Raw genomic sequence first — 25,964 nt, 5'->3', positions numbered from 1 at the left:
CCTGTAGTTTCTAATTGTTTTGCAAGATTTCAGAGTGGTTGTGACTGTTTGATTTATCATAGCAAATACAGGCATGTGATCAGATATATCAAAAGTTATTATTCCTGCGGTGATGTCATGTGTTAAATCATTTGTATAGATGTGGTCGAGTGTTGACATGGTGGATGAGGGTGATGTGTGTGTTGGCTTGTCAATGATTTGTTGTCCATTTAAACTTTCAATCATTAGTTTATATGCCTTAGTTTTTAAGTTGTTGTCTGTGATGTTTATATTGAAGTCACCAAGTATGTAGTAGTTTGTTTTGCTCTTATTTAGCTTAAAAAAGTTATTTTCCATCTGTGAGGAAAATAAATCAATGGCATGGTCGGGATGTCGATACACAACACCAACTATGATGGAAACGCTGTCATCAACATGCCGCTGTATCCATAAATTTTCACATTTGGGGATATCAATGTGGTAGGTTTCTATTTTGCAATACTGCAAATAATCTCTAATATATAATCCCACTCCACCAGCATGGGTCACTAAATTTTCTTGCAGAAATATGTAACCAGGAAGACTAACATTGTCAGAAGTTTGTGCACTAAGCCTGGTTTCTGATATTGCAATTACATGTGGAAGTAATTGACATGAAGCAAGCAATTCTTCCAGAAATGGTAAATTGCGTGATAGACTTCTTACATTTAAATGCATGAGTAATAAATCTTTTTTTCCCATGCAACTAATGAGTGAATCAAACTTGCTGGTGTCATAATATTGGGACCCTCTAATGTTAGTCATGTCAAAGTAACTTGGGGGTTTACTTTGCTAAGCAGTTTTTCGAAGCGCTGTGTGGGATATGAAATGTTGTGACAACATGCAGTATAGTAAAAACATGCAATGTGTGTAAGTTTCTGCCCCCAAAAGTAATGTAATATTGCTTTTACACAAATGAAAAGTGACACATTTTGCACAAAATTTGCAGTGGTGCACATTTGTCAAAGATCTATTCAAGTGCTTGAAGTTCATGTACCTAGTTCTCCAATGGGATATTGTGCTTTTGAAGTTCCTCTTCAGTCTTGATTGCCAATGAGGGGGATGATTCATTTTTCTTCAGCATAGTTGTTCCATTCTTTGTCCATATGAATTTGAAACCATGTTTTCTTTTATAATTTAAACAAGCATTGAAAATTTTTCTGTTTTGCCGAGTTAAACTTTCATTTATAAAGATTGGATTCTGTGATTCACATTGTTTGTTTTTTGAAAGCTCTCTTCGGTTGTTGTATATTTTGTCTCTTATTTTTCTGCTGGTAAATTTTGCTGTTATTGTTGGGGGTTTTCCATGCATTGATGTCTTTGTCCCCAATCGATGCGAAATGCTGATATCGCTTTTGACAATTGCTACACCAACTTTTTTGGCAACTGCAGAAACAATATCATCTGTATTTTCTGCCTCAGTTGTTGGTATTCCTTTAATTTCCAAGCATTCCCTTCTTCCATATTGTTCAAGTGAGTTTATTTGTTCAGCGTTTGTAATCATTTATTTTTGTGCAACGTCTTCTTTTAGTGATTTGTTTTCATTTGTAAGTACCTTGAGCTCTCTCTCTTTGTTGTTTAGTTTTTCTTCCAGCTCATCATATTTATTGGAAAGATAGACCTGACTTTCCTTTATGCTTTGCAGATCTGTTAGAACTGTGTTCAATTTTTCATTCATCACTTTCTTGTTGCTTAACACTTCCAATAATAAATTATCCACTTTCGCAGATATGGTGGCAACAGATTGAGGTGCCATTTATTTATTTTTTAAAGCTTATGGTAACCTAAGTTTTCCGTTGGATACCTTATTCAAATAGAAATGGACGCAAAGACGCCAAACAACAAATTTTGGATTGAAATTTCGGATTTAGATCTGACGTGTAAACGCGTTGAGGATTATTACTAGCGGTTGGATGCTTTGCTAACGTCATAACATCCGACCATGATATTGTTCGAAATGTAAAACTATGTTTGAACTGAAGATCTTAAAGCAACCAATCAACCAATGACACATCATCGACAAAACCAGATAAAACAAAACCAGGATCTTCGTTCATATAAAGAACGTAATTTTTTATTATGGGAAACATAACTAAGAACACTTTTTCAGTCAAAATGACACAGGAATAAACGACATTCTTGCAATATACTGTAGGCTACGATACTACTGTACAATGCATCAAGGAAAACGCGTTACTATTTGCACATCTTCTGGGTTCACAATAGCATGGCATCTGTGTTGTAACAGGACAACCATAAGTCACCGAGAACACGTTCTTATAAAGTTCAAGGGATTGCAGTGAACCCCGCACGTAAATTTAAGTGAACACGTACGTTTTCCAACATAGTTGCTTTTTTAACCCGACATGAAGTGGATGATATCGATTTTCTGTTGGAATGTTATCGTGTCATGTTGTTATGTTGTTACATCGCACGACAAACCGTTTAGTAAATACCAGCCTGTTGACATTTTGACGTCGAAAATTCTCGTAAATATATTTCTTGGTTCTCCGCTCATCTGCTGCGTTCACCACACACTGAAATGCGCTTCAGTTTATGAGGTAAGAGACGATCAATTACTGCGAGAGATGCCAACCTCTGTTGATAAGTGACGACTGGGGATTTTTTCTCTTAATAAGGAACAGAAATGCGTGGTTCAACATGTGATAACTAATTGAATACCTCTGTGAAACTGTTAAAACACCGGACAGTTGATGTTGAAACATAACACTAAATATTGGCAAGATTTTTACCATTTTTATTTACACACGAAAATGTTTTAGGAAAATCTTTTTTGTGGGACAAAAGTTGCAGAAGCAGAAGGGTGTTTACAGAGAAAATATTTCATTCAATAAATATTGGTAGAAACATTCTACAAGATATTTACAAAGTAAGGGTTACATTCTCATTTCAAATACCAACCAAGGCCACACAAAGGTCACTTAAGTTGCCTAAATTTTGGCAAAAAAAGAAAAGTCATTGGAAGCTTCTATTTTAAAACACCAGCTACTTCTGTAATGTTATGTATTGACTCAAATTGTAGCTTTATCTATGACAGGTTTAAACGAATCTGCAACCGAGTACAATGGAAACCTAATCGAATGCACATCAATCAAAAGGAACAATATCCAATTAAAGATTAACATAATCAGTGTCGTTTTGGTAGTGCACGGTTCTTGGAGAGTTCACGTAATGTGGTTGTTGAAACTGCTCGTTGATTGGTTGGTGTGTCCTTTCATGTTGGGTTGTCGTTCCTATGAATTGAAAAAAGGCAATAGATCAAAGCTAATATGGATAATTCATTCCTTGTTGTTCAAAGTGACAAAGCGATTCATCTAACTGATTCTAACGTGAAGTAGACGGCTGTAAATGACTCATTAGCTTTCACTGCGAAACTGAAACACGCTCTTTGCCTTTGTTTCGCGCGGTTGGTGAACCGCACTTCCTCCGCGTAAACGTATTCCACCAGAAATCCGTTGTAATCAACATTTATGACAGTCATATATTTTTATAAAGCATTAAACACATCGATGATCATTGGCAAACTGGTTTCCTGGTTTCAAACTATGAGTTGCAGTCAATGAGCACAAGTAACTTTAACATTTATCCTCAAAATCACTTTATTAAAAAAAAACTTAAATAAAACATGCCTGTCTGTCCTTCGGATTCCGTGGATAAAAAGGGTCTGCAAATATAACATGTTGTGAAAATAAGTTAATCGCAAGTTTGTCAAAGTTGTTTTAATGTAGCACCGTGTATAAATTTGCCACCATTACGTAACTGACATCCATACAAAACGACACAGATAACCTTCCAATTAATTACCTTCTATTGGATGTTACGTAGAGGATAGTAATGCACAAGGTCATAGTTACGGAAACACCAGCAATCACCCAACCAATGATGGCCAGCGTTTTCCAGTAAATTTGTTCACTAATAGCTGAAAAATATCACAAGTATGTCGTATATGTTTATTAACCTTTTGTTTACATATGTCCCACATTTTATTCAAATTTCAACAAAATGTGTGTAGTTTACATTGGAAAAGCCATATCTCTGTGTTTGCAATCGCTACATACAATTAAATATTTGTTGTTTGCTGTTTAAGGTTACCTTGGGTTTTCTGTGCGGTATTTCTGGTTTCTACAACTGTTGAGTGCCTCAATACGACATCTGACATTGTTGATGGAACATTCATTGTTACTGCAGCTAACGAAGTTGTTGCAGTAGCTTTTGTTGTTGCTGCAGCTTTCGTTGTTATTGCAGTTTTTGTTGTTGCTGCACAAGTACTTTGCTATGTAACTTGAAGACAAAATTAAATTTGACTTTACCGCAGTCAGAAAGGTCATTATGCAACATCGAGGTTGTTTAAAAAAACAATATTTATTTGGATAAAAACTATCTATTCACAAGTTGTAAGTTTCTATGTCATTTCATAGGCTATGGTTTTTAACCCAAAGTATCTAACCTGACGACCTTTCACAAATGTATCGAGACGGATCGGTGCATGAATAATCCAACCACCTCAAATCTCCTGGCTCCCATCTCCAACCCATTGTCACACAATCTTCATGTCCACCGGCGTTGTTTGGTTCATTGAATGTCTTATTCCCAACCTTCCCCACCCTCCACTGTGGATTATCAACTCTAGATCCATCTGTCCACTCAAAGTTATTTGTTCTCCGATTTCGTTTCGCTCCAATGAAGTAGCCGTAGGGTCGTTCTTCAAAGAAATGACAATGTAGACAAGATAAGTTTAACCGTAGACATATGATTTAAAGCAGTTGTGAATCTCACAACTTATATGGGCTATATCAGTATACTGATCCACGAATTTTATATCATAGCATTACACACCAGAGTTATTCAATACAATAAAGGAAGTAGTGATGACTTTACATTACAATTGTGATTTTACGCCAGATAAAAAGACTAACGTCTGAGAGTTCCAATCCTGGCCACCAAAAAATCAAAAATATCTTTTGTTTTGACGTTGGCTACATGAGCGTTCCATCCTTGACATGCAGTTTCTGCTTCAGGATAATTGTTAACTTTATTCGCTCTTGACCCAATTAAATATTCACTCTTCCCATGCTTGTGCCAGGTTTGAGATAATCCAACAGGTAGTAGTGTTAACGACAACATTAAATATCTACTCATTCTGCTTCAATATTCTGCAAAATGGTAATTGTTTTACATTCCACGTTTGGTAAAAATCATTGATGAGATTCCTAACTGAAACCTCGAAATTACATGAAAATATCTCATGTTTGTGACCAATGTAACCCACGACGGTTTCAAACGATGTTAGCTGCACAGTTTTGTTCAAGCCCAAGGTAACCAGTTGTACCGCTTAAAGAAGTCCTCTACTTCGTATACATTTAAACCTGATTTGCGGAAGACAAAAGGTTGCTTGATGTATGGATTACACGTTTTCTGATCAACTGATTGAAAGCCGTAATTGTTGGATTCCTTTCCATCGCAACTTTGCTACAAACGACTGCAACCACACGCGCGGAAATTCAAACCGTTATAGACTAACCGCAAGTCGTCTTGCTACAAGTTTTCTTTTTATTGTAGCAGGAATAAGGTTATACATTAATTTGATTTGGCTTTACACAATGTTTGTCATCGTTTAAATCTAATTCCATGAAGTTTGTTTATTCTGTATATCCACTGACAAAAACTGCGCATGCGCACACTACGTAGTTGTTCCTGTGTCGAGAATCCACCAGCACACACACAGCACACATCAGTATATACAGCAGACTCTCAATAAATCCATCAAGTCTGGACGTGGCAAGAGAAACTACTCGATCCTTCATGCAGTAAACAATAATTGACGGAAATTATACAACACAGAGCTGCGAGCTAAGAACTGAAAGTAACTTCAATACAGTTAGAAGAAAATGGGCGAGGAGAGTTCCTGGTTCTTCGCGTAGAGGGCATAATGATGGCACCACCGACTTACACGTAAGTGTATAACCTTTTACGCACACAGTATAGCCATGTCTCTTATACGAGTTATACCCAGTGGATTTTAAAGCTATGCCATATTTGCAAATAGTTGTAAACATTTTCAGAATTTCTTAAAAGTTATTTCCGTGCGAATGCATCATAATTAGTAGTAATATGCAAAACCAAAAACGGAAAAGCATTATAGCTCATATAACTGCTCTGAAATACATTAGAAACGTTTTGATTAATTTCTCAATCATTGTGAAAGCGAATTTTGTTTGTCACAAAGCCGTGAGTTATGTTGGTAACAACTGTTTGGTATGAATCGGATAAGGTCCATGCATTACTACGAGATACATTATTTCTCGACATTATGGCAATCAATCACATGGCTCTATTAACATTCAAAAGCAAAATGGTGACCAAACAAATACGAAAATCACGCACAGCAGCGTTAACGGGTCAGGTTTTATTGGGTTTCCTGACCGCTGTGTAAAGTTGATCGGCAGAAGTGGAAGCAGTGGTATTCCCACTCATATGTTTGATGTTGTTCAACCGGTCGTAAGTATTTCGGTCGTTGGCGTCCACCTCAGGCAAAGGTCCGTTTCCCGATGCCTTCAAACCGGAAGGTTGATGCAATTGTAGTTGATCGTAAGTATCCTGATAGTCCCTGTCTCGTTGCACTGTACTGTAGACATCGCCATTGATTGCCCTTTCACTATTTCCAAAAGCTTGCGATTGTTCCGGGTTGATTGCAACGTCGTAAGCATTGTATTGGGGATGGCTTGTGACGTCATAGGTGTTGCCTGCTTGACTGGAGTTATTTTCGGCTCTCACTGAGGTTTCGGCATAAGCGGGCTCTGGTTCATAGTTGTCTGCTGCCGCAACAGGAAAAGCTGTAAACAAACCTCTGTGAACGTTTAGGTCATTTACGTTTATAATAAGTTAAATGGAATTCAGTTTATTTCAGGTAGAAAATCGGCCAATTAAATGTAAAATGAATTGTTCTGTTAGGTATTCGGTCCCTTGCTCTTTTCTTACCTTCTGCTGCATTGTAACCGACTGCCTGTAAGTTTCCAGATCGTTCAGACCTAAAAACATGTGTTTCAATAATAATTTACCATTTTATACATGATTAACTGCTGTAATGAATTGTAGCACCCACAATTTTCCAATGTGTATGTTTGTAAACGATAAATATGTATCGGATTGGCACAAAGATTTCTTATCCTAACCTTTAACGAAATGAAAAACACCTGCTGGAGCCGAAATTACGAAATGGTTTTGTTGAAGTGGAAAATACACTCACCTTTTCGCTTTTCGCCTTCGTGAAATTAAACAGAAAAGAATAATGCAAAGAATAGCGAGTGCGAGGACACCAAAAATTGAACCTATCACGACGGACAGATTGATCTTTTCCGAAGAATTTGTGGCTATAAAATAAAATAAAAGTTCAATGTTTGATTTTCGTCCAATTTCAGGGTTCGCAAGTTGTAATTTTGCTTTCTCTGAGGTGAAAAATTGGTTTGATTCTTTTTTGCATTCAAAGCAAGCTAAACAGAAAAAGTTGAGTGAAGTGTTTTAGTAATTTGCTAATCCGAGCCCACGCGGCTTTAAGCATTGCTAGATTGTACACAGAGACAATAATGTATATAACACCTTTATATAAGCATTGATGACAGTATGTTTTTGTAATATAAACTTTTTCAACTTTATTCATGCTTTCATAGATTATGGCGGAATTTTAGTTTGACAACATACTCCAATGTAGTTTCATACTCACAATTAGGAACAGATTTACCAACTGTTGTGTTTTTCAGCGTGTTTTCGCGGGTGGTACTTTTGATGGTTGGGGCTGTTGTGGAGCTTGTTGCGGTGGTACTTCTGGTACTGGTTGTGGTACTTCTGGTACTGGTTGCAGTGCTTCCAACAGGAGTATTGGTCGTTGTTGTGTCTAATAGAAAGCAAGTGTTGTTGGGCGGTAAAAATTTATTCCAGTTTTGATACATCAGAATTGGATGCTCATGAATAGCAGCAATCTGGGACATGAGTTAATATTTCAAGCCACCGCCATTAATTTTTCAAAAGTTATGTAAATATTTGTATATTTTAGGGCGTGTAGAAATACTTTTTTGCTTTAATATATTAGCATTGGTCCCTTCGCGAACAGCAAATCTGTTATCAAAATATCCGATTTTTTGTGGTATAATCATTGCTTAGTAATTTAAGGTTCTTCTGGCAAAAAGAAAAACTTGTTTGGACGACATTTCGGTCGTTATTCAACAGTCCTTTATCAGGACAAGTGAAGCAAAACGCCAACACGGCGATAAATAGTAACGCGATGAAAAATGCAAAAAAGCACAAAAAAGCGAAAAAAGCGAAAAAACGGTGAGGGGAGCACAAAGAATTGAAAATGCGCGCCAACAAGGAATGAGATACCAGGGTCTAATGCACAGTGCTCTGAGGTGTGTAGACTATCAGGTTCATTCAGGGGGCGTGTCACGCATACCGCTTATCCAATTACGGTAAACGGGGAATAAAAGGTTTTCCCTCTTATCTTTCAGCGCAGATTCATGTGCATTTATATACACAGACTCAATGAACTGGGCACTGTGCTTTAGACCACGGTATAGTTCCTTGTTTGCGCGTATTTTCAATTCTTTGTGCTCCCATCCCCGTTTTTTCACATTTTTCGCTTTTTCGCCTTTTTGCGTTTTTTCACGCATGACTATTTATCGCCGAGTTGGCGTTTTGCTTTACTTGTCCTGATGAAGGTCTGTTGAATAACGACCGAAACGTCGTCCAAACAAGTTTTTTTTCTTTTGCCAGAACAGCTATAAATTACTAAGTAATATGCCTGGCAGCATCAGCAACAAACTGTATAATCACTACTTGTAAATAGTTACACAAATTTTCTAGGTATATTTGTGGATATTTGTAATAAAACAAAGGATTAAAATATCCGTAATGTAATTGCCACTCGCGGTTAGATCACCATTAACTCTGTTTTGGGATTAATTAATTTCTCACATGTATTTGTGAACCATCTAAGTTTAAAACACATTGTTTCAAAACGTTACGAAATGCTATATAAGAAGATCTAACCTGACGGCCTTTCACAAATATATCGAGCCGGATCTTTACATGGATAATCCAACCACCTCAAGTCTCCGGGTTCCCATATCCAACCCATTGTCACACAATCTTCATGTCCACCGTCGTTGTTTGGTTCACTGAAGGTTGTATTCCCAACCTTCCCCACCCTCCACTGTGGGTTATCAACTCTAGATTCATCTGTCCACTCAAATTTATTTGTACTCCCAATTCGTCTCGCTCCAATGAAGTAGCCGTGTGGTTGTTCTTCAAAGAAATCGCAATACTTGATTACAACATAAGTTTAACCGTAGACATATGATTTAAAGCAGTAGTGAATCTCACAACCTGTATGGACTATATCAGTATACTGATCCACGAATTTGATATCATAGCATTACACACCAGAGTTATTTAATACATCAAAGGTAGTGGGTGAAGACTTTGCATTACAGTTGTGATTTTGCTCCAGACAAAAGACTTACGTGTGAGAGTTCCAATCCTGGTCACCAAAAAATCAAAAGTATCATTTGTTTTAACGTAGGCTACGTGAGCGTTCCTTCTTCGACATGCAGTTACTGCTCCACGATAGTTGTTGACTTTATTCGCTTTTGTCCCAATCAAATACTCCCTCGTCCCATGCTTGTGCCAAGTTTGAGATAAGACAACAGGTAGTAGTATTAACGACAACATGAAATATCTATTCATTCTGCTTCAATAGTCTGCAAAAATGCAATTGTTTTCATTCCACGTTTGGTAAAAATCATTGATGAGATTCCGAACTGAAACCTCGAAATTAAACGAAAATATCTCATGTTTGTGATATTTCAACAACCAATGTAACCCACGACGGTTTCAAACGATGTTAGCTGCACAGTTTTGTTCAAGCCCAAGGTAACCAGTTGTACCGCTTAGAGAAGTCCTCTTCTTAGTATAAATTTAAATCAAGCTGATTTGCGGAAAACAAAACGTTGCTTATTGTATGGATTAGACGTTTTCTGATCAATCGATTTAAAGCCGCAATTGTTGGATTCCTTTCCATCGCAACTTTGCTACAAACGCCTACAATCACACGCGCGGAAATTCAAACCATTATAGACTAACCGCAAGTCGTCTTGCTGCAAGTTTTCTCTTTGAAGTAGCAGGAATAAGGTTGTACATTAATTTGATTTTGCTTTACACCACCTTTGCCACCGTTTAAATCCACTTCCACGAAATTTGCTGATTCTGTATGCCAACTGACATAAACAGCGCATGCGCACACTACGTAGTTGTTCCTGTGTCAAGAATGTCCGCACACACAGCACACATCAGTACAGCAAACTCTCAATAAATCCAATAGGTCTTGACGTGGCAAGGGAAACTACTCGATCCTTCATGCAGTAAACAATAATCTACGGAAATTATGCAACATAGAGCTGCGAGCTAAGAACTGAAAGTAACTTCAATACAGTTAGAAGGAAATGGGCGAGGAGAGTTCCTGGTTCTACGCGTACAGCGCATAATGTTGGCACCACCGACTTACACGTAGGTATAAGCTTTCACACACAGAGTATAGCCATGTCACTTGTACGAGTTATACCCAGTGGCTTTTAACCCTATGCCATATATACAATTAGTTAAATACGTTTTCATAAACCTTGCAAATTAGTTTCGCGTAAATGCATCATAACTATAATAAGAAAAGCATTATAGCCCATATAACTGCTTCGAAATTCATTAGCAAACGTTTTGATTGAATCCTCAATCATTTTGAGAACGAAATTCGACTCACAAAGCCGTGAGTTATGTTCGTAACAACTGTTTGGAATCCATCGAAAAACGTCCATGCATCATTACGAGATACGTTATTTCTGGACGTTATGGCAATCAATCACATGGCTCTATTAACATTCAAAAGCAAATTGGTGATCAAACTAATACGAAAATAACGCGCAGCAGCGTTATCGTGTCTGGTTTTTATTGGGTTTCCTGACCGCCATGTTAAGTTGATCGGCAGTCAGTGGTATTCCCACTCATATGTTCAACGTTGTTCAACCGGTCGTAAGCATTTCGGTCGTTGGTGTCTATTTCAGCCAAAGGTTCGTTTCTCGATGCCTCCAAACCAGCAGGTTGATGCAAATGTAGTTGATTGCAAGTATCCTGGTCGTCTCCATGGCGTTGCACCGTGCTGCAGACATCGCAATTATTTACGCGATCACTATACTTCCAAAAGCTGGCGGTTGTTCCGGGTCCCTTGCAACGTCATAAGCATTGTATTGAAGATGCCTTGTGACGACATAGATGTTGCCAATGGAGTAGTCAGCTGCCGCATCGCCTGCTGTAAGTATAAAGATACTGCCCTCTTCGGAATTGAAAGCAACTTCAGTTACCGTTTATACCCATGTACCCGCAGTTTACAATAATTTGTTGTAATTGTTGTGTCGTAAAATACAATACGTTTGTGCCAGAAGAGCAGTACATTTTTAAATGTATTGTAGATAAGTGGAAGTACACAAAACTACAACTTTTTCAATCGATTAATTCACTGTTCGGCACCTTTCATGCCTACTACACACCTCCTGCTTCACTGCCATTAATGTTTGCAAGTTTCTTGAACGTTCTGACCTTTTGAGACATATGTTTTGATAAAATTATGAGGTGACAAAATTATGCAATGAAATATAATGCGACAGAGGTTGTGCACACTGAGTGGCAACTTTAAAAGAAAATTTGATGAGAAAAAGACTGCAAAATAAGCATAAGCAAATGTTTTGTGAATGAAATATGTGTATACTGTTTGAATATTGTTTTTATTAATCAAACTTTAAAGGCAAAAATGCATCAAAAATTGTTTGACGATAAGCTGAGTTTACGTAGAGTGGAGGGTAAAATATTCTTACCTCTGAGCTTTTCGCTTTTGTGATGTCACATGGTAAATAACAATGCAAATAATAGCGATTATGACGACACCAAACATCGAACCTATCACAACTGGCAGAATGCTTTTTCCTTGTGGATTTGTGACTAAAATAACATTAAAATGACGTTTTTTATTTCTTTAGATTTCTTAATATAAATATTATGACCGACATTAGATTCACTTCTGCCAACCTACAAAATTGTTTGTGAAATATCTTTTTAATTTGCCAATAATTTATCTGATTTGCCAGAATGCTAACTGAGGTATTTATTTTTATACCATTTTTATGTATACTTTTTCTTCTTACAATTAGAAGAATGACTTGTGGTACTGGTTGTGGTATTTCTGGCACTAGTTGTGGTGCGCCGAAAAGAAGTTGTTTTGGACGATGTAACTACAAGAGAATATTCGTTATAAAGCTATGGCCATTTCTGAAATATCGACTTATCTCCTGACCTGGTTACCTAAATGTGGCAGAATCTAGCCATTGATTTCGCACATTTAGGTTTTTACGACGAAATAGCATCAAGCTAGGGAATATTGCGAACCAATCGACGAAAATATTTGTGAAATATGATTTTAATTTTTCATTACTCGTTATTTGTTGTTGTATTTCTGGTACTAGTTTAGGAGTGCCGAGAAAAGGTTGTTGTTGTTATTGTTGTTATTGTGAATGATAGAAAATACATATTGTTGTGGGCGGAAAGAAATATATTCCTGTTAACATATCAGGCACTGAATGCTTACAAATAGGATCAAACTGTGGCGAATTGTTTGTGATAAACTAGTTGCACCAAATCAAGGATATATGTTGTCAAAATTAGGGAGCCAGGGCTTGAGTTTATATTTCAGAATTGGGTATTTCGAGCGCCATCGATTTTTGTAAAAGTCAAACCGAATATCTTTTAAATTATTCTTGAGGCTCTTCTGAAAAAAACGTATGTATGAATTTGGTTTAGCCATCTTACCTATAGGTATTATTATAATAATTATAATAATTATTTTTTCACAAATGTATCGTGACTCATATACGCATGGAAGATCAAGCCATTGCAACTTTGGGTCGAAATCACAGCGATAACCCATCGTAACACATTCTTCTTGGACGTTGTTTGGTTCATTCCAGAACACATTCTTTGTCCATCCCATTCTCCACTGCCCGTTCACAACTCTTGTTCCATCTGTCCACTCAAAGTTATCTGTCCCAGTAAATCGTCTCGCTCCAATAAAAAGGGAATAAGGTTGTTCTGAAAGAGTGGTTTTCAACCTTTATGTACAAAGACACATTAAAAAGTTACATCCATTTTTACGTCTGTTGTTTGGTCGAACCCTGATAAATATTAAGCAAGTAAATCATCAGGAAAAACTTTAATGCTTACGTGTGAGAGTTCCAATCCTGCCAACCAAAAAATCAAAAACACCTTTTGTTTTGACGTAGGCCACATGAGCCTTCCATCCTTGACATGCAGTTTCTGCTTCAGAATAGCTGCTAACGTTTTTCGACCCAATTAAATATTCACTTGTCCCATACTTGTTCCAGGTTTGGGACCAGGCAACAGGTACCAGTGTTAATAACAACAGCAAATATGTATTCATGCCCGCGGAACCCAAATCAGGTATGGAAACAACATGTATTCCAGGAATAAAAGTTTGGAGAAATTACATCATACATTTATACACATGATGTACGAGTTTTCGGTATCCTACTAAGCATTTAGTAAGGAAGCAATCGCAGAGATTTCTAGTCTCATATTGGTCTGGTGCGATTTCTGAAACCTTAAGTGGGAACATTTACTTGCTTGCAATGCTCAACAATACCTTTTCACTGAAAGATTTGCACAGACTTACACAAATTGCTACCTGAATGTTCTATACTATCTTTCATGTAAATGTAAACCTATTCTGATGTTACTAATGTAAGCCTAGACCTCTTGTAGTGTTAGATAGGTTTGTCGTAGCAACATAAACAGACAGTTTCCGCGTGGTTTGGATGAATATGTTATTTTGGTAAATGACGTGTCAGCAACAAACTAAACTCCACATTTGTAACTTTGTAACATGTTGTTTGACGAATTTCAAGTTAAGTTGTCAACACGAGAATATTTGTGTATATATTCAGAAGAAATTTGTTGACCCCGAACCCAACGAAAGTGTTTCATGCGACCTCATGACATGTATCTCAGCTGGCAGAGCGTTTGCCATGACAACCAGGGTCGTGAGCTCAAACTTCACCGGAAGTTTGATTTTTCAGATCTCGCGCGGACTTATCCGAAAAAGTGGCCGGTCCAGTTTGGCTTCAAGGGCATGGTTGCAAAGACAGTAAACCTAGTGATCAACCAAATCACAACAAAAATTTTAATTAATCCAATTTAATTCAGCTGGGTGCGAGAATCATTTTCTGAAATGTTCGCGAAATCAAAATATTGAATCTGCATCCAACGGTAAAGAAGAGTAGGTAACAATGTAAGGAATTTGACGTGTTTGGGCATAAGACACATTAGTTCGAGATGGTTGGTAGGCAAGGTTACAATACTTTGGTTGCGATGCGTAACTTCCGGTTCGTAGTTGTCAACGGCTTCAATGATATTCCACCCAGTTAATGTATTTGACAAATTTGGTTATAATCCATATGATTGTTTGTAAATTGTAAATGTAGGCTTGAATTTGTGTGGAAACATATGCCCGCTATGCGAGGTTTTGCTTAGAATTATGTACTTACCACCTGCATTGTTGCTAGTTGCCTGTAACTCTCTTGGAGGCACAGACCTAAATACATTCTAGTGTTATATACTAATATCAGAACAATATAACGAAACAATCCACATGTAAACAGGGTTACAACATACTCCTGTTGTGAAGTCCTTTCCACGATGAAACATTACTACACCCAGCACGTCATAAGTTTACTGCAGTTGGTGTGTGCTTGATGTATATTTCTGTCCAATACATCTGTGTATTTTTAACCCTCATTGTTTTTTATGAAAACAACAAATTTAACAAATTTTAATGAAACAAAGTTAATTTTAGGACTTGCTTAATTGCTGTAGGGTGATCTAGCCCTCGGTTAGGCATTGTTTATTTGTCTGCGACACCAAACTGCTTACTTGGTGTTTATAGTGAAGCAGCAATTAGGCCTCTGATTTACATCAGCAGATTTTATTTTGAAAAATCGATTTCGCTTATGTAGGTTGCCATAAGCATCGTCAGTTTCTTATTCATATTTTTCAATTATCGAAAACCGAAACAAATACACTCCTTTTATTTAAGCCCAAGTGAATTTCCACAGTAGCATCCCGCTCACTAAAGTACGGTAGGAAGATGAAAAAATGAAACACATGAAATGTCGGTTAACATGCCGTGACATATGGTGGTTGGTTGCCAGCTGGAGTCAATGACCTGAGGCCCTGCCCATGCAGAAGCATTGGGATTTTCCCCTTATTAATTAACCCCCCGTAGTTTACGAACAACTGAATCAATCCCAACGTGGAAACTTTTTTATGTAAGCCAACGCCCCGGTATATCTTATTAATTACTGATTTGTGTTGTGTTCCACCATCATTTGCTTGTCATAACGATCGTTGTTTCTTATTCAACTGAATAACGAATAAAAGGAAAACATGGAAAGTTATTCGCATACACATGACATCAGCATCATCAAATCAGTGGCAGACAAACTAAGGAAGATTTGGATGACGGACAAAAAAAATTAACCATTCATGTGGCATTAACAAGCAGAAACTGCTCAATATGCACACCTCTGGGTTTCCCAAAACTAGTATCACTGCAACCCACAGCTGGTATTCAAGATGAATCATTAAACCAAGTATTATGTTTCAGTTAATCCTCCCACAAGGCTTATCATTAGGGATGTTTAAAGCAAGGTTGGATGAGCTGTGCGCTTGTGGTTTCGTCGCAAGCGGGATCGAAGATATGGAACCGGATAGTTTTGATCTTAGCGGAAAGACCCCACAAGTCTTGCAAAACTGACTGTGGTTGTTGTTATGTTTTCTATTCAGTGGCACATTTTTATGTAGTCATTCATCTACATTTTGGAATTTAGCGTTGCCTACGAGTTCGCGTCATAAATGATTTATGTAATTCGCCACAATCAACCACTAATGTATTTTTCGCAATCTAATTGTAACTAGAAATGTTGGAATCATTAAATAAAAGTCAACACAAAGGAAAAGTTATGACATCACACCCGAAATGACGTCATGTTATGTAACTGAGCAAAGAAACGCACCATCCTCGTCTTATCGAAGTACAGAGTAATGTCGTTGGTGCTATACCCTTTGGTCTTCCAATAATCGGGAACAAATAAGCCTTTGGTTTGTGACGTCACAGTGATATATTTTTGTGTGATGTAAAACCTTGTCCTGACCATTGAGACAACGTAATCTGTGGATTCTCCGATATTGAATAGTTTGAAACTATTCAATATCTGCAATATAAGGCACCTTCTGCCTTGTGTGATTTTTTTGGATACATGTTTGTTTTAGATGTACCTCTAGTTTTACGCAAAGTTGCTATGATCGTGTCATACGCACTTTAACGTTTCTGAAAGTCCAGAAACATACAGTAAGACAACTATACCCGTGGGTTGCCCTCCATCACATCTCTTCGACAAGCCACGATTAACCCGGAGAAAGGTGGGGGGCAACCGTTAGCGAGAAGCGCCTCATCATCGTAACCCACCGCTTGATGTCGCTCACCATCTTCAGTTATCAGCGATTCGGCCCGAGAACACAATGAGCTTACTACCGCCCACTTGTGTGCGAATGGGTGCGCCGAGCGAAACGATAAATATGTATTGGAACGGGTCGGCTTGCGGTACACGCTTGAAGAGAGGGTCCCTCGCTCTTCTCATCAAATACGAACATCTAAAAAAGACAACGTATCCTCTTACTCGCGCTCCATAGTGGACCCAATGCTCGGATTAATAGAGCTGAGATGCGAGAGCAGTGATTGCAGATCATCCCGTCGCACGTCCACGAATGTGTCGTCCACATAACGTCTCCAAAAACTACTAGGTGGGTTAACAAACGTTGCCAACGCCCTGTTATCAATCGACTACATTACTTTGTTCGCAACCACAACGGAAAGCAGTACCGAAAATCTGTTTATAAAATTTGCATCTAAAGGTATAGGTTGCAGCCTGGCACAACATAAGACAATGCACAATGTCTGGCAGCGGTCACAAACAACGTTGTTCCATTCGTAACCTCTCCGCTGCCTCGGCCACAGCTAACTTTAGCGGTACGTTCGTAAACAAGGAAGTTGTTTGGTTCCGCTCAGTTTTTTTTTCATCCCATACCACTCTCCACTGTCCGTAGGAATATGGTCTACTAAAATTAAACACGCGTTACTAATTCAGTTCCAGATTCAATTCCATTTTAACAAAAAACTTTCACAAATGTTTCTATCCAACTATTATTAACGTAAGTTGATCCCAATCAAATCATATCGGTGCCAGATTCATTTTTTATTTTAGTTTCAGAATTACCGGTTTAAAGTTCCCCATTTTCTAACGCAGTAACACAATAGTAAATATTTAACTGCGAACAAGACAAGACTTATGTTTAAGAGTTCCAATTCTGTTGAAGATAATTTACAATAATGGTGACAGCATTAGGCAACATAAGTTTGCATTTACCTTTTTCAACAACCCAACAATTCAATAATCTAACTGTGAACCAAACAAGACTTACCTTTGAGATTTCCAATTATGATCACCAAAAAATCAAAAATATCTTTTATTTTGACGTTTACTACATGAGCGTTCCATCATTGACATGCAGTTGTTGTTTCAGAATAGCTGTTGACTTTATTCGCTCTTGACCCAATCAAATATTCACTTATCCCATACTTGTGCCACGTTTGGGACAAGACAACAGGCAGTAGTGCTGATATTGCCACCAAATGTAGGTTCAAACTTTGAAGCTAACTTGTAAATTTCAACCAAAAGTGTTAGCCTAAGGTGCAACGCTTAACTTGCTTGCCGTCATTATGTTTCAATTACATTTCAAAGTGTTGCAAATACCCAATGACATCTTCAAAATGATCAAATCATTGTTTCCTAACACTTGATGTTTTATAACGCTGATTTATAAACTGCTTTCAACTGGTCTTAGATTGGCTTGTAGTGGAAACATAAAGGTTTTTGTATCAGACGTATGAATCAGATATTTTCCCATATGGCGAATCAGCAGAAATAATACCTAGTCATTTATCAATCACAACACATTAGATCAGGAAGTGGGAACATCGGGTGGCTTCATTCGTAAAATACAAAGAGCGATCTTTACAGAATTTGGTAAACCCACACTTTAGATCATTTATTGACACTTTCAGTTTACATTGCAAAATTATTACGAGGATTAATATGCGAGGATAACAAAAAAACATGAAAATGTTAAATATTTCAAAATTTTGTAAGGGTACAAGAAAAAAGGTAATGAGATTAAGACGTGCTTAAAAAAACAATTCGCAGCATGAGTGATGCAACGCCTTTTACAATTATTCGTGCGTGGGCCTCCCACAGATAATCGTTCGGCTCCAGAATGTATATTTTACGATGCCCTGTGATTCCCCTGTAGCTCCAGGTACATTGGTAGTCAAACAAGCACACTTTGAATCCAACTCCAAGTTAAGTCGTTAATCAAAAACATTGACCTATAATAGTATGTACAAAACTGCGTATTGACGAATTTAGTATTACATGAGGTAGTGATTCATTTAAGGACGCCGATTTTAGTTGGGTTTTCTGATCGCAGTGTAAAGTTGATCCGCAGAGGTGGAGGCAGTGGTATTCCCACTCATATGTTCGATGTTGTTCAACAGGTCGTAAGTATTTCGGTCGTTGGCGTCTACTTCAAGCAAAGGTCCGTTTCCCGATTCCTCCAAACCAGCAGGTTGATGCAAGTGTAGTTGATTGTAAGTAGCCTGGTCGTTTCCGTCCCATTGCACCGTGCTGTAGACATCGCCATTGTTTACGCAATCACTACATTCAGAAGCTTGCGATTGTTCCGGGTCCTTTGCAACGTCATAAGCATTGTATTGAGGATGCCTTGTTACGTCATGGATGTTGCCAATCGAGTTGTCAGCTGTCACACCGCCTGCTGTGAGTGTAAAGATACTGTCATCTTCGGGTTTGAAAGCAACTTCAGTTACCGTTGATACCCATTTATGGTGACAAGTCGTATAAGCGCTTATAGTTTAACTAAGTTTTTGTAGATGATTGGAAATACACAAACTACAGTTTTTTAATTCGATTAATTCACTGTTCGACACTTTTTAAGCTTACTACCCACCTCCTGTTTCACTGCCACCACTGCTTGCAAGTTTCTTGAACTTCCTAACCTTTTAAGACATATGTTTTGACAAAAATATAAGGTGACGAAATTATGCAATGGGAAATAATGCGACAGAAGTTGCGCACACTCAGTGGCAACTTTTTGGAATTTTTGTTGAGAAAAAAAATGCAGATTAAGCACAAACAAACGTGAATGTTTTGTGAATGAAATTTGTCTGGTAAAAAGAGGGTAAAATATTCTTTCCGCTGCGCTTTTCGCTTTTGTGATGTCACATGGAAAATAACAATGCAAATAATAGCGATTATGACGACACAAAACATCGAACTAATCACAACTGGCAGACTGCTTTTTCCTTGTGGATTTGTGACTAAAATAAAATTAAAATGGCGTATTTTGTTTCGTTAGATTTCTTAATATAAATATTATGATTCGTTGGTTTGCATTCACTTTTGGTTTGCATTCACATTTTCCAATGCTTCATCTAAATCGCCAGAATGCTAACTGAGTTATTTATTTTTACACCACTTTTATGTAATCAGTTTAGGATTACATATTTTAATGTATACTTTTTCTTCTTACAATTTGAAGAATGGCTTCTGGTACTGGTTGTTGTATTTCTGGCACTGGTTGTGCTGCGCCGGAAAGCGGTTGTTTTGGACGATGTATCTACTAGGGAATATTTATTATCAAGCTATGGCCATTCCTGAAATATCGACTTAATTCCTGACCTGGTTACCTAACTGTGGCAGAATCTAGTCCTTGATTTCGCAAAGCTAGGTTTTTACGACGAAATAGAATCAAGCTAGGGCATATTGCGAACCAATCGACGATAATATTTGTGAAAGTTTTTGATTTGCCAATACTCGTTAATTGTTGTAGTATTTCTGGTACTAGTTGTGGTGTGCCGAGAAGAAGTTGTTGTTGTTATTGTTACTGATAGAAAATACACATTGTTGTGGGCGGGAAGAAATATATTCCTGTTAACATATCAGGCACTGAATGCTTACAAATAGGATCAAGCTGTGTCGAAATATTTGTGATAAACTAGTTGCACCAAATCAAGGATATATGTTGTCAAAATTAGGGAGCCAGGGCTTGAGTTGATATTTCAGAATTGGGCATTTCGAGCGCCATCAATTGTTTTCAAAGTCATACCAAATATATTTATAATGATTCTTGAGGCTCTTGTGCATAAAAAAACCTATGTATGAGTTTGGTTTGTCCATCTTACCTAATAATCTTTCACAAATGTATCGCGACTGATATTCGCATGGAACATCAACCCATTGCAACATTGGGTCGAACACATAGCGATATCCCATTGTCACACAATCTTCCATTCCTTTGATGTTGTTTGGTTGATTCCATCGCAATCTCCACTGTCCGTTCACAACTCTTGCGTCATCTGTCCAATTAAAGTTATCTGTCCCAGTAATTCGCCTCGCTCCAATGAAATAGGAATAAGGTGGTACTGAAACAGTGGTTTTCAACCTTTTATACAAAGACGCATTAAAAAAGCCACATCCTTTTTTACGTCTGTTGTTTGGTCAAACCCTGATAAATATTACGCAAGTAAATCGCCAGCAAAAGCTTTATGTTCCTTATTATGATTGCGCCGCAAGTAGTTTGTGCAGCATTGGTTTTGCAACGCAATAACACTACAGCCAACCTTTACATTAAACAAAGCTCACGTGTGAGAGTTCCAATCCTGGTTTGGATGAATAATTTATTTTGGTACGTGACGTGTCAGCAAAATACTAAGTTCCACATTCATCACTTACAACATGACATAGGATAAATTTCATTTTCTTCTTTAAAGATGACAACACCAGAAAATTGATATGTGAAATGTGCTACTGAATGACATAAGCATGTCAGCAAATATATATAAAGAACAGATTAGAAATTTGCTTGACAAACTGTAGAAAAAAATGATTCATGTGGTCTGCGAAGATAATAAATTTTAGCATGGAAATATCAAAGTAAATACAGCATAATATCACATGGCAACTTTTTGCAACATTTGCTGTGATAATAATTTAATAACAATTACTGTACTGAGATTAGTTTCTTGATGTAAACTTGATCTTGCTGGATATCAGCAGCTGTTCAACACAAAGAAAGTTAAAATGTGTTTACTTGTAGACACACTCTTGCCCTCTGGTCAAAAATTTAATTATTTTGAACTGGTATCTGGAAACGATGAAATCCTTGTGTTATAAGTGATGGGTAATATTGGTGTTTCTGTTAGTTTGTGTTTTGACTTACGCACTGCTTGGCCATCCAGATCACGTGCAATTCGGCCAGCCCAAAAAAGCATGAGAATCAACTGAATCTTAAAATATCTCGTATGTTTTAATGAATTGTCCGCTTATATTGAGCGCCTGACTCGATAACCTTTATGGTTTTATCGGTGCCCATGCGATTTTGTTTCTTTGTATATTGTTCATATGCGTAGTTGCTTTTTTTTCGCGAAATAAACATGATTTGATTTGATTTACATTAAACAGCGTGATAAAACTTTTTACAATAAAATAACACAAAAAAAGTGTAATGCTGGAGGAAAACAAGTTTTCAAATTATCACGTATTCTAAAACAACAAAATAAACTTACTCCCTTTGTTTTCTTCGTTGTGACATCACAAAGAAGACTACAATGCAGACAATAAGAATTGTTGCGATGCCACCAACAGTGGAACCAATCGCTATGATCATGCTGTGGTTTTCTGCTGATGCCCGTAGAAATTAAAAAAACGCATTTAAAAAAGCCACACCCTTTTTTACGCAAGTAAAATCGACAGAAAAACTTTACGTTTGTTATTATGATTTCGCCACAAGAAGTTTGGGCAACATTGGTTTTGCAACGCAATAACACTAAAGTCAACCCTTACATTAGACAAAGCTCACGTGTGAGAGTTCCAATCCTGCCAAACAAAAAATCAAAAACTCCTTTTGTTTTGACGTTGACAACATGAGCGTTCCATCTTTGACATGCAGTTTTTGCTTCAGAATAATTGTTGACATTTATCACTCTTGTTCCAATGAGATATGTACTTGTCCCATACTTGTACCAGGCTTGGGACAAGACCACACGTAGTAGTATCGGCAATAAAACCAAATTCATGCCCTTGAAGCCTAATTCAGGTGAAGCAATCGCAAAGATTGCTAGTGTTATGAATCCTCTTCTGAGCCTCTTCTGATGTTACTAGTGTTATTCTAAACCTCTCGTAATGTTAGATTGGTTTGGCGTGCCAACATAAACAGCTTCCGCGTAGTTTGGATGAATAAGTTACTTTGGTACATGACGTGACAGCAATATACTAAGTTCCACATTCTTCACTTACAACATGACACGGGATGAATTTCATTTTCTTCTTTAAAGTTGACAACACCAGAAAATTCTAACTCCACATTTAACTTTGTAACATATCTTTTGACGAATTTTAAGTTAAGTTCTCAACACCACAATATTTATGTATATATTCAGAAGAAATCTGTTGACCCCAAACCCAACCCCGACTTCACGAAAGTGCTTCATGCGACCCAATGACATGTATCTCAGCTGGCAGAGCGTTTGCCTTGGCAATCAGGGTCGTGAGCTCAAACTTCACCGGAAGCTCGATTTTTCAGATCTCCCGCAGACTTATCCGAAAAATTGGCCGGTCCAGTTTGGCTGCAAGGGCATGGTTGCAAAGACAGTAAACCTAGTGATCAACCAAACCACAATAAAAATTTTAATTTATCCGATTTAAGTCATGTTGGAGCTAGAGTCATTTTCTGTAATGTTCGCGAAATGAAATTATTGAATCTGCGTTCCACACTAAAGAAGGGTAGGTAACAACATAAGGAAGGAAAAACCAACCACAGTTTAAGACAAGCATTATATTCCATATAACTACTCTGAAATTCATTAGCAAACGTTTTGATTGAATCCTCAGTCATTGTGAATGCGAATTTTGTTTGTCTTAAAAAATTCACAAAGCCGTGAGTTATGTTCGCAACAACTGTTTGGTATCAAGCGAAAAAGATCCATGCATCACTACGAGATACGTTATTACCGGACGCTATGACAATCAAGCACATGTCTCTATTCACATTCAAAAGCAAAATGGGGACCAAACAAATACAAAAACCACGCACAGCAGCATTAACGGATCAGGTTTTTATTGGGTTTCCTGACCGCTGTGTAAAGTTGATCGGCAGAGGTTGATGCGTTAGTGTCTACTTCAGGCATAGGTCCGTTTCTCGATGCCTCCAAACAAGCAGGTTGATGCAAGTGTAGTTGATTGTAAGTATCCTGGTCGTCTCCGTGGCGTTGCACCGTGCTGTAGGCATCGCCATTGTTTACGCAATCACTACTTCCAAAAGCTGGCGGTTGTTCCGGGTCCCTTGCAACGTCATAAACATTGTATTGAGGATGCCTTTGGACGTCATAGATGTTGCCAATGGAGTTGTCAGCTGCCACAGTGCCTGCTGTGAATATAACGATAAGACCGTCTTCGGATTTAAAAGGATCAGTAACCGTAGGCCAATTAGTGGATAAGTTGCGTAAGCTGTCATCGTTAATTTAACTTTTTGCAGATGAGTGGAAATCCATGACATAAAACACCACAGTTTTTCAATTCGATTAATTCACGTTCAACACTTTTGTGCCTACAACCCACCTCCTGCTTCACTGCCGCCCAATGTTGGCAAGTTTCTTGAACGTTCTGACCTTTGAGACATATGTTTTTATAAAATTATAAGGTGACAAAATTATGCAATGAAATATAATGCGACAGTGGTTGCGCACACTGAGTGGCAACTTTGAAAGAAAATTTGATGAGAAAAAAAACTGCAAAATAAGCATAAACAAACGTGGATGTCTTGTGAATGAAATATGTGTAGTATTGTTTGAATATTGTTTTTATTAATCCAACTTTAAAGTTAAAAATGCATCAAAAATTGTTTGACGATAAGCTGAGTGTACGTTGAGTGGAGGGTAAAATATTCTTACCTCTGCGCTTTTCGCTTTTGTGATGTCACATGGAAAATAACAATGCAAATAATAGCGATTATGACGACACCAAACATCGAAACTATCACAACTGGCAGACTGCTTTTTCCTGGTGGATTTGTGACTAAAATAACATTAAAATGACGTTTTTTGTTTCTTTAGATTTCTTGATATAAATATTATGACCGACATTAGATTCACTTCTGCCAACCTACAAAATTGTTTGTGAAATATCTTTTTAATTTGCCAATAATTTATCTGATTTGCCAGAATGCTAACTGAGGTATTTATTTTTATACCATTTTAATGTATACTTTTTCTTCTTACAATTAGAAGAATGACTTGTGGTACTGGTTGTGGTATTTCTGGCACTAGTTGTAGTGCGCCGAAAAGAAGTTGTTTTGGACGATGTAACTACAAGAGAATATTCGTTATAAAGCTCTGGCCATTTCTGAAATATCGACTTATCTCCTAACCTGGTTTCCTAAATGTGGCAGAATCTAGCCATTGATTTCGCGCAGTTAGGTTTTTACGACGAAATAGAATCAAGCTAGGGAATATTGCGAACCAATCGACGAAAATATTTGTGAAATATGATTTTAATTTTTCATTACTCGTTATTTGTTGTTGTATTTCTGGTACTAGTTTAGGTGTGCCGAGAAAAGGTTGTTGTTGTTATTGTGACTGGTAGAAAATACATATTGTTGTGGGCGGAAAGAAATATATTCCTGTTAACATATCAGGCACTGAATGCTTACAAATAGGATCAAACTGTGGCGAATTGTTGGCGATAAACTAGTTGCACCAAATCCAGGCTATATGTTGTCAAAATTGGGGAGCCATGGCTTGAGTTGATATTTCAGAATTGGGCATTTCGAGCGCCATCGATTTTTGTAAAAGTCAAACCGAATATCTTTAAAATTATTCTTGAGGCCCTTCTGCATGAAAAACCTTATGTATGAATTTGGTTTGTCCATCTTACCTAATAATCTTTCACAAATGTATCGTGACTCATAATTATCGCATGGAACATCAACCCATTGCAACTTTGGGTCGAAATCACAGCGATAACCCATCGTAACACATTCTTCTTGGACGTTGTTTGGTTCATTCCAGAACACATTCTTTGTCCATTCCACTCTCCACTGCCCGTTCACAACACTTGTTCCATCTGTCCACTCAAAGTTATCTGTCCCAGTAAATCGTCTCGCTCCAATAAAAAGGGAATAAGGTTGTTCTGAAACAGTGGTTTTCAACCTTTATGTACAAAGACGCATTAAAACGTCACATCCTTTTTTTACGTCTGTTGTTTGGCCGAACCCTGATAAATGTTACGCAAGTAAATCGTCTGGAAAAACTTTATGTTCCTTATAATGATTACGCCGCAAGAAGTTGGTGCAACATTGGCTGTGCAACGTAATAACAGTACAGTCAACCTTTGTATCAAACAAAGCTCACGTGTGAGAGTTCCAATCCTGCCAACCAAAATATCAAAAATATCGTTTGTTTTGACGTTGGCTACATGAGCGTTCCATCCTTGACATGCAGTTTCCGCTTCAGAATAGCTGCGAACGTCATTCGACCCAATAAAATACTCCCTCGTCCTATATTTGTGCCAAGTTTGAGATAAGACAACAGGTATTAGTATTAACGACAGCATGAAATATCTATTCATTCTGCT

General features: G+C 37.6%; 1 protein-coding gene across 1 annotated transcript; it reads right to left on the bottom strand.

Annotated features, from left to right (window-relative positions):
- Positions 1-1,015: 1,015 nt before the first annotated feature.
- Positions 1,016-1,522, bottom strand: LOC145890497 (uncharacterized). The gene has a single exon (XM_082981594.1). It carries the CDS (start codon positions 1,520-1,522, stop codon positions 1,016-1,018), a length of 507 nt encoding a protein of 168 aa, XP_082837720.1.
- Between the last annotated feature and the right edge of the window lie 24,442 nt (positions 1,523-25,964).

Source organism: Ascidia mentula, chromosome 1 (assembly GCF_947561715.1).
Source record: "Ascidia mentula chromosome 1, kaAscMent1.1, whole genome shotgun sequence".
In the NCBI taxonomy this organism is placed as follows: Eukaryota; Metazoa; Chordata; class Ascidiacea; order Phlebobranchia; family Ascidiidae; genus Ascidia; species Ascidia mentula.
This window is presented reverse-complemented; position numbering and strand designations above follow the sequence as displayed.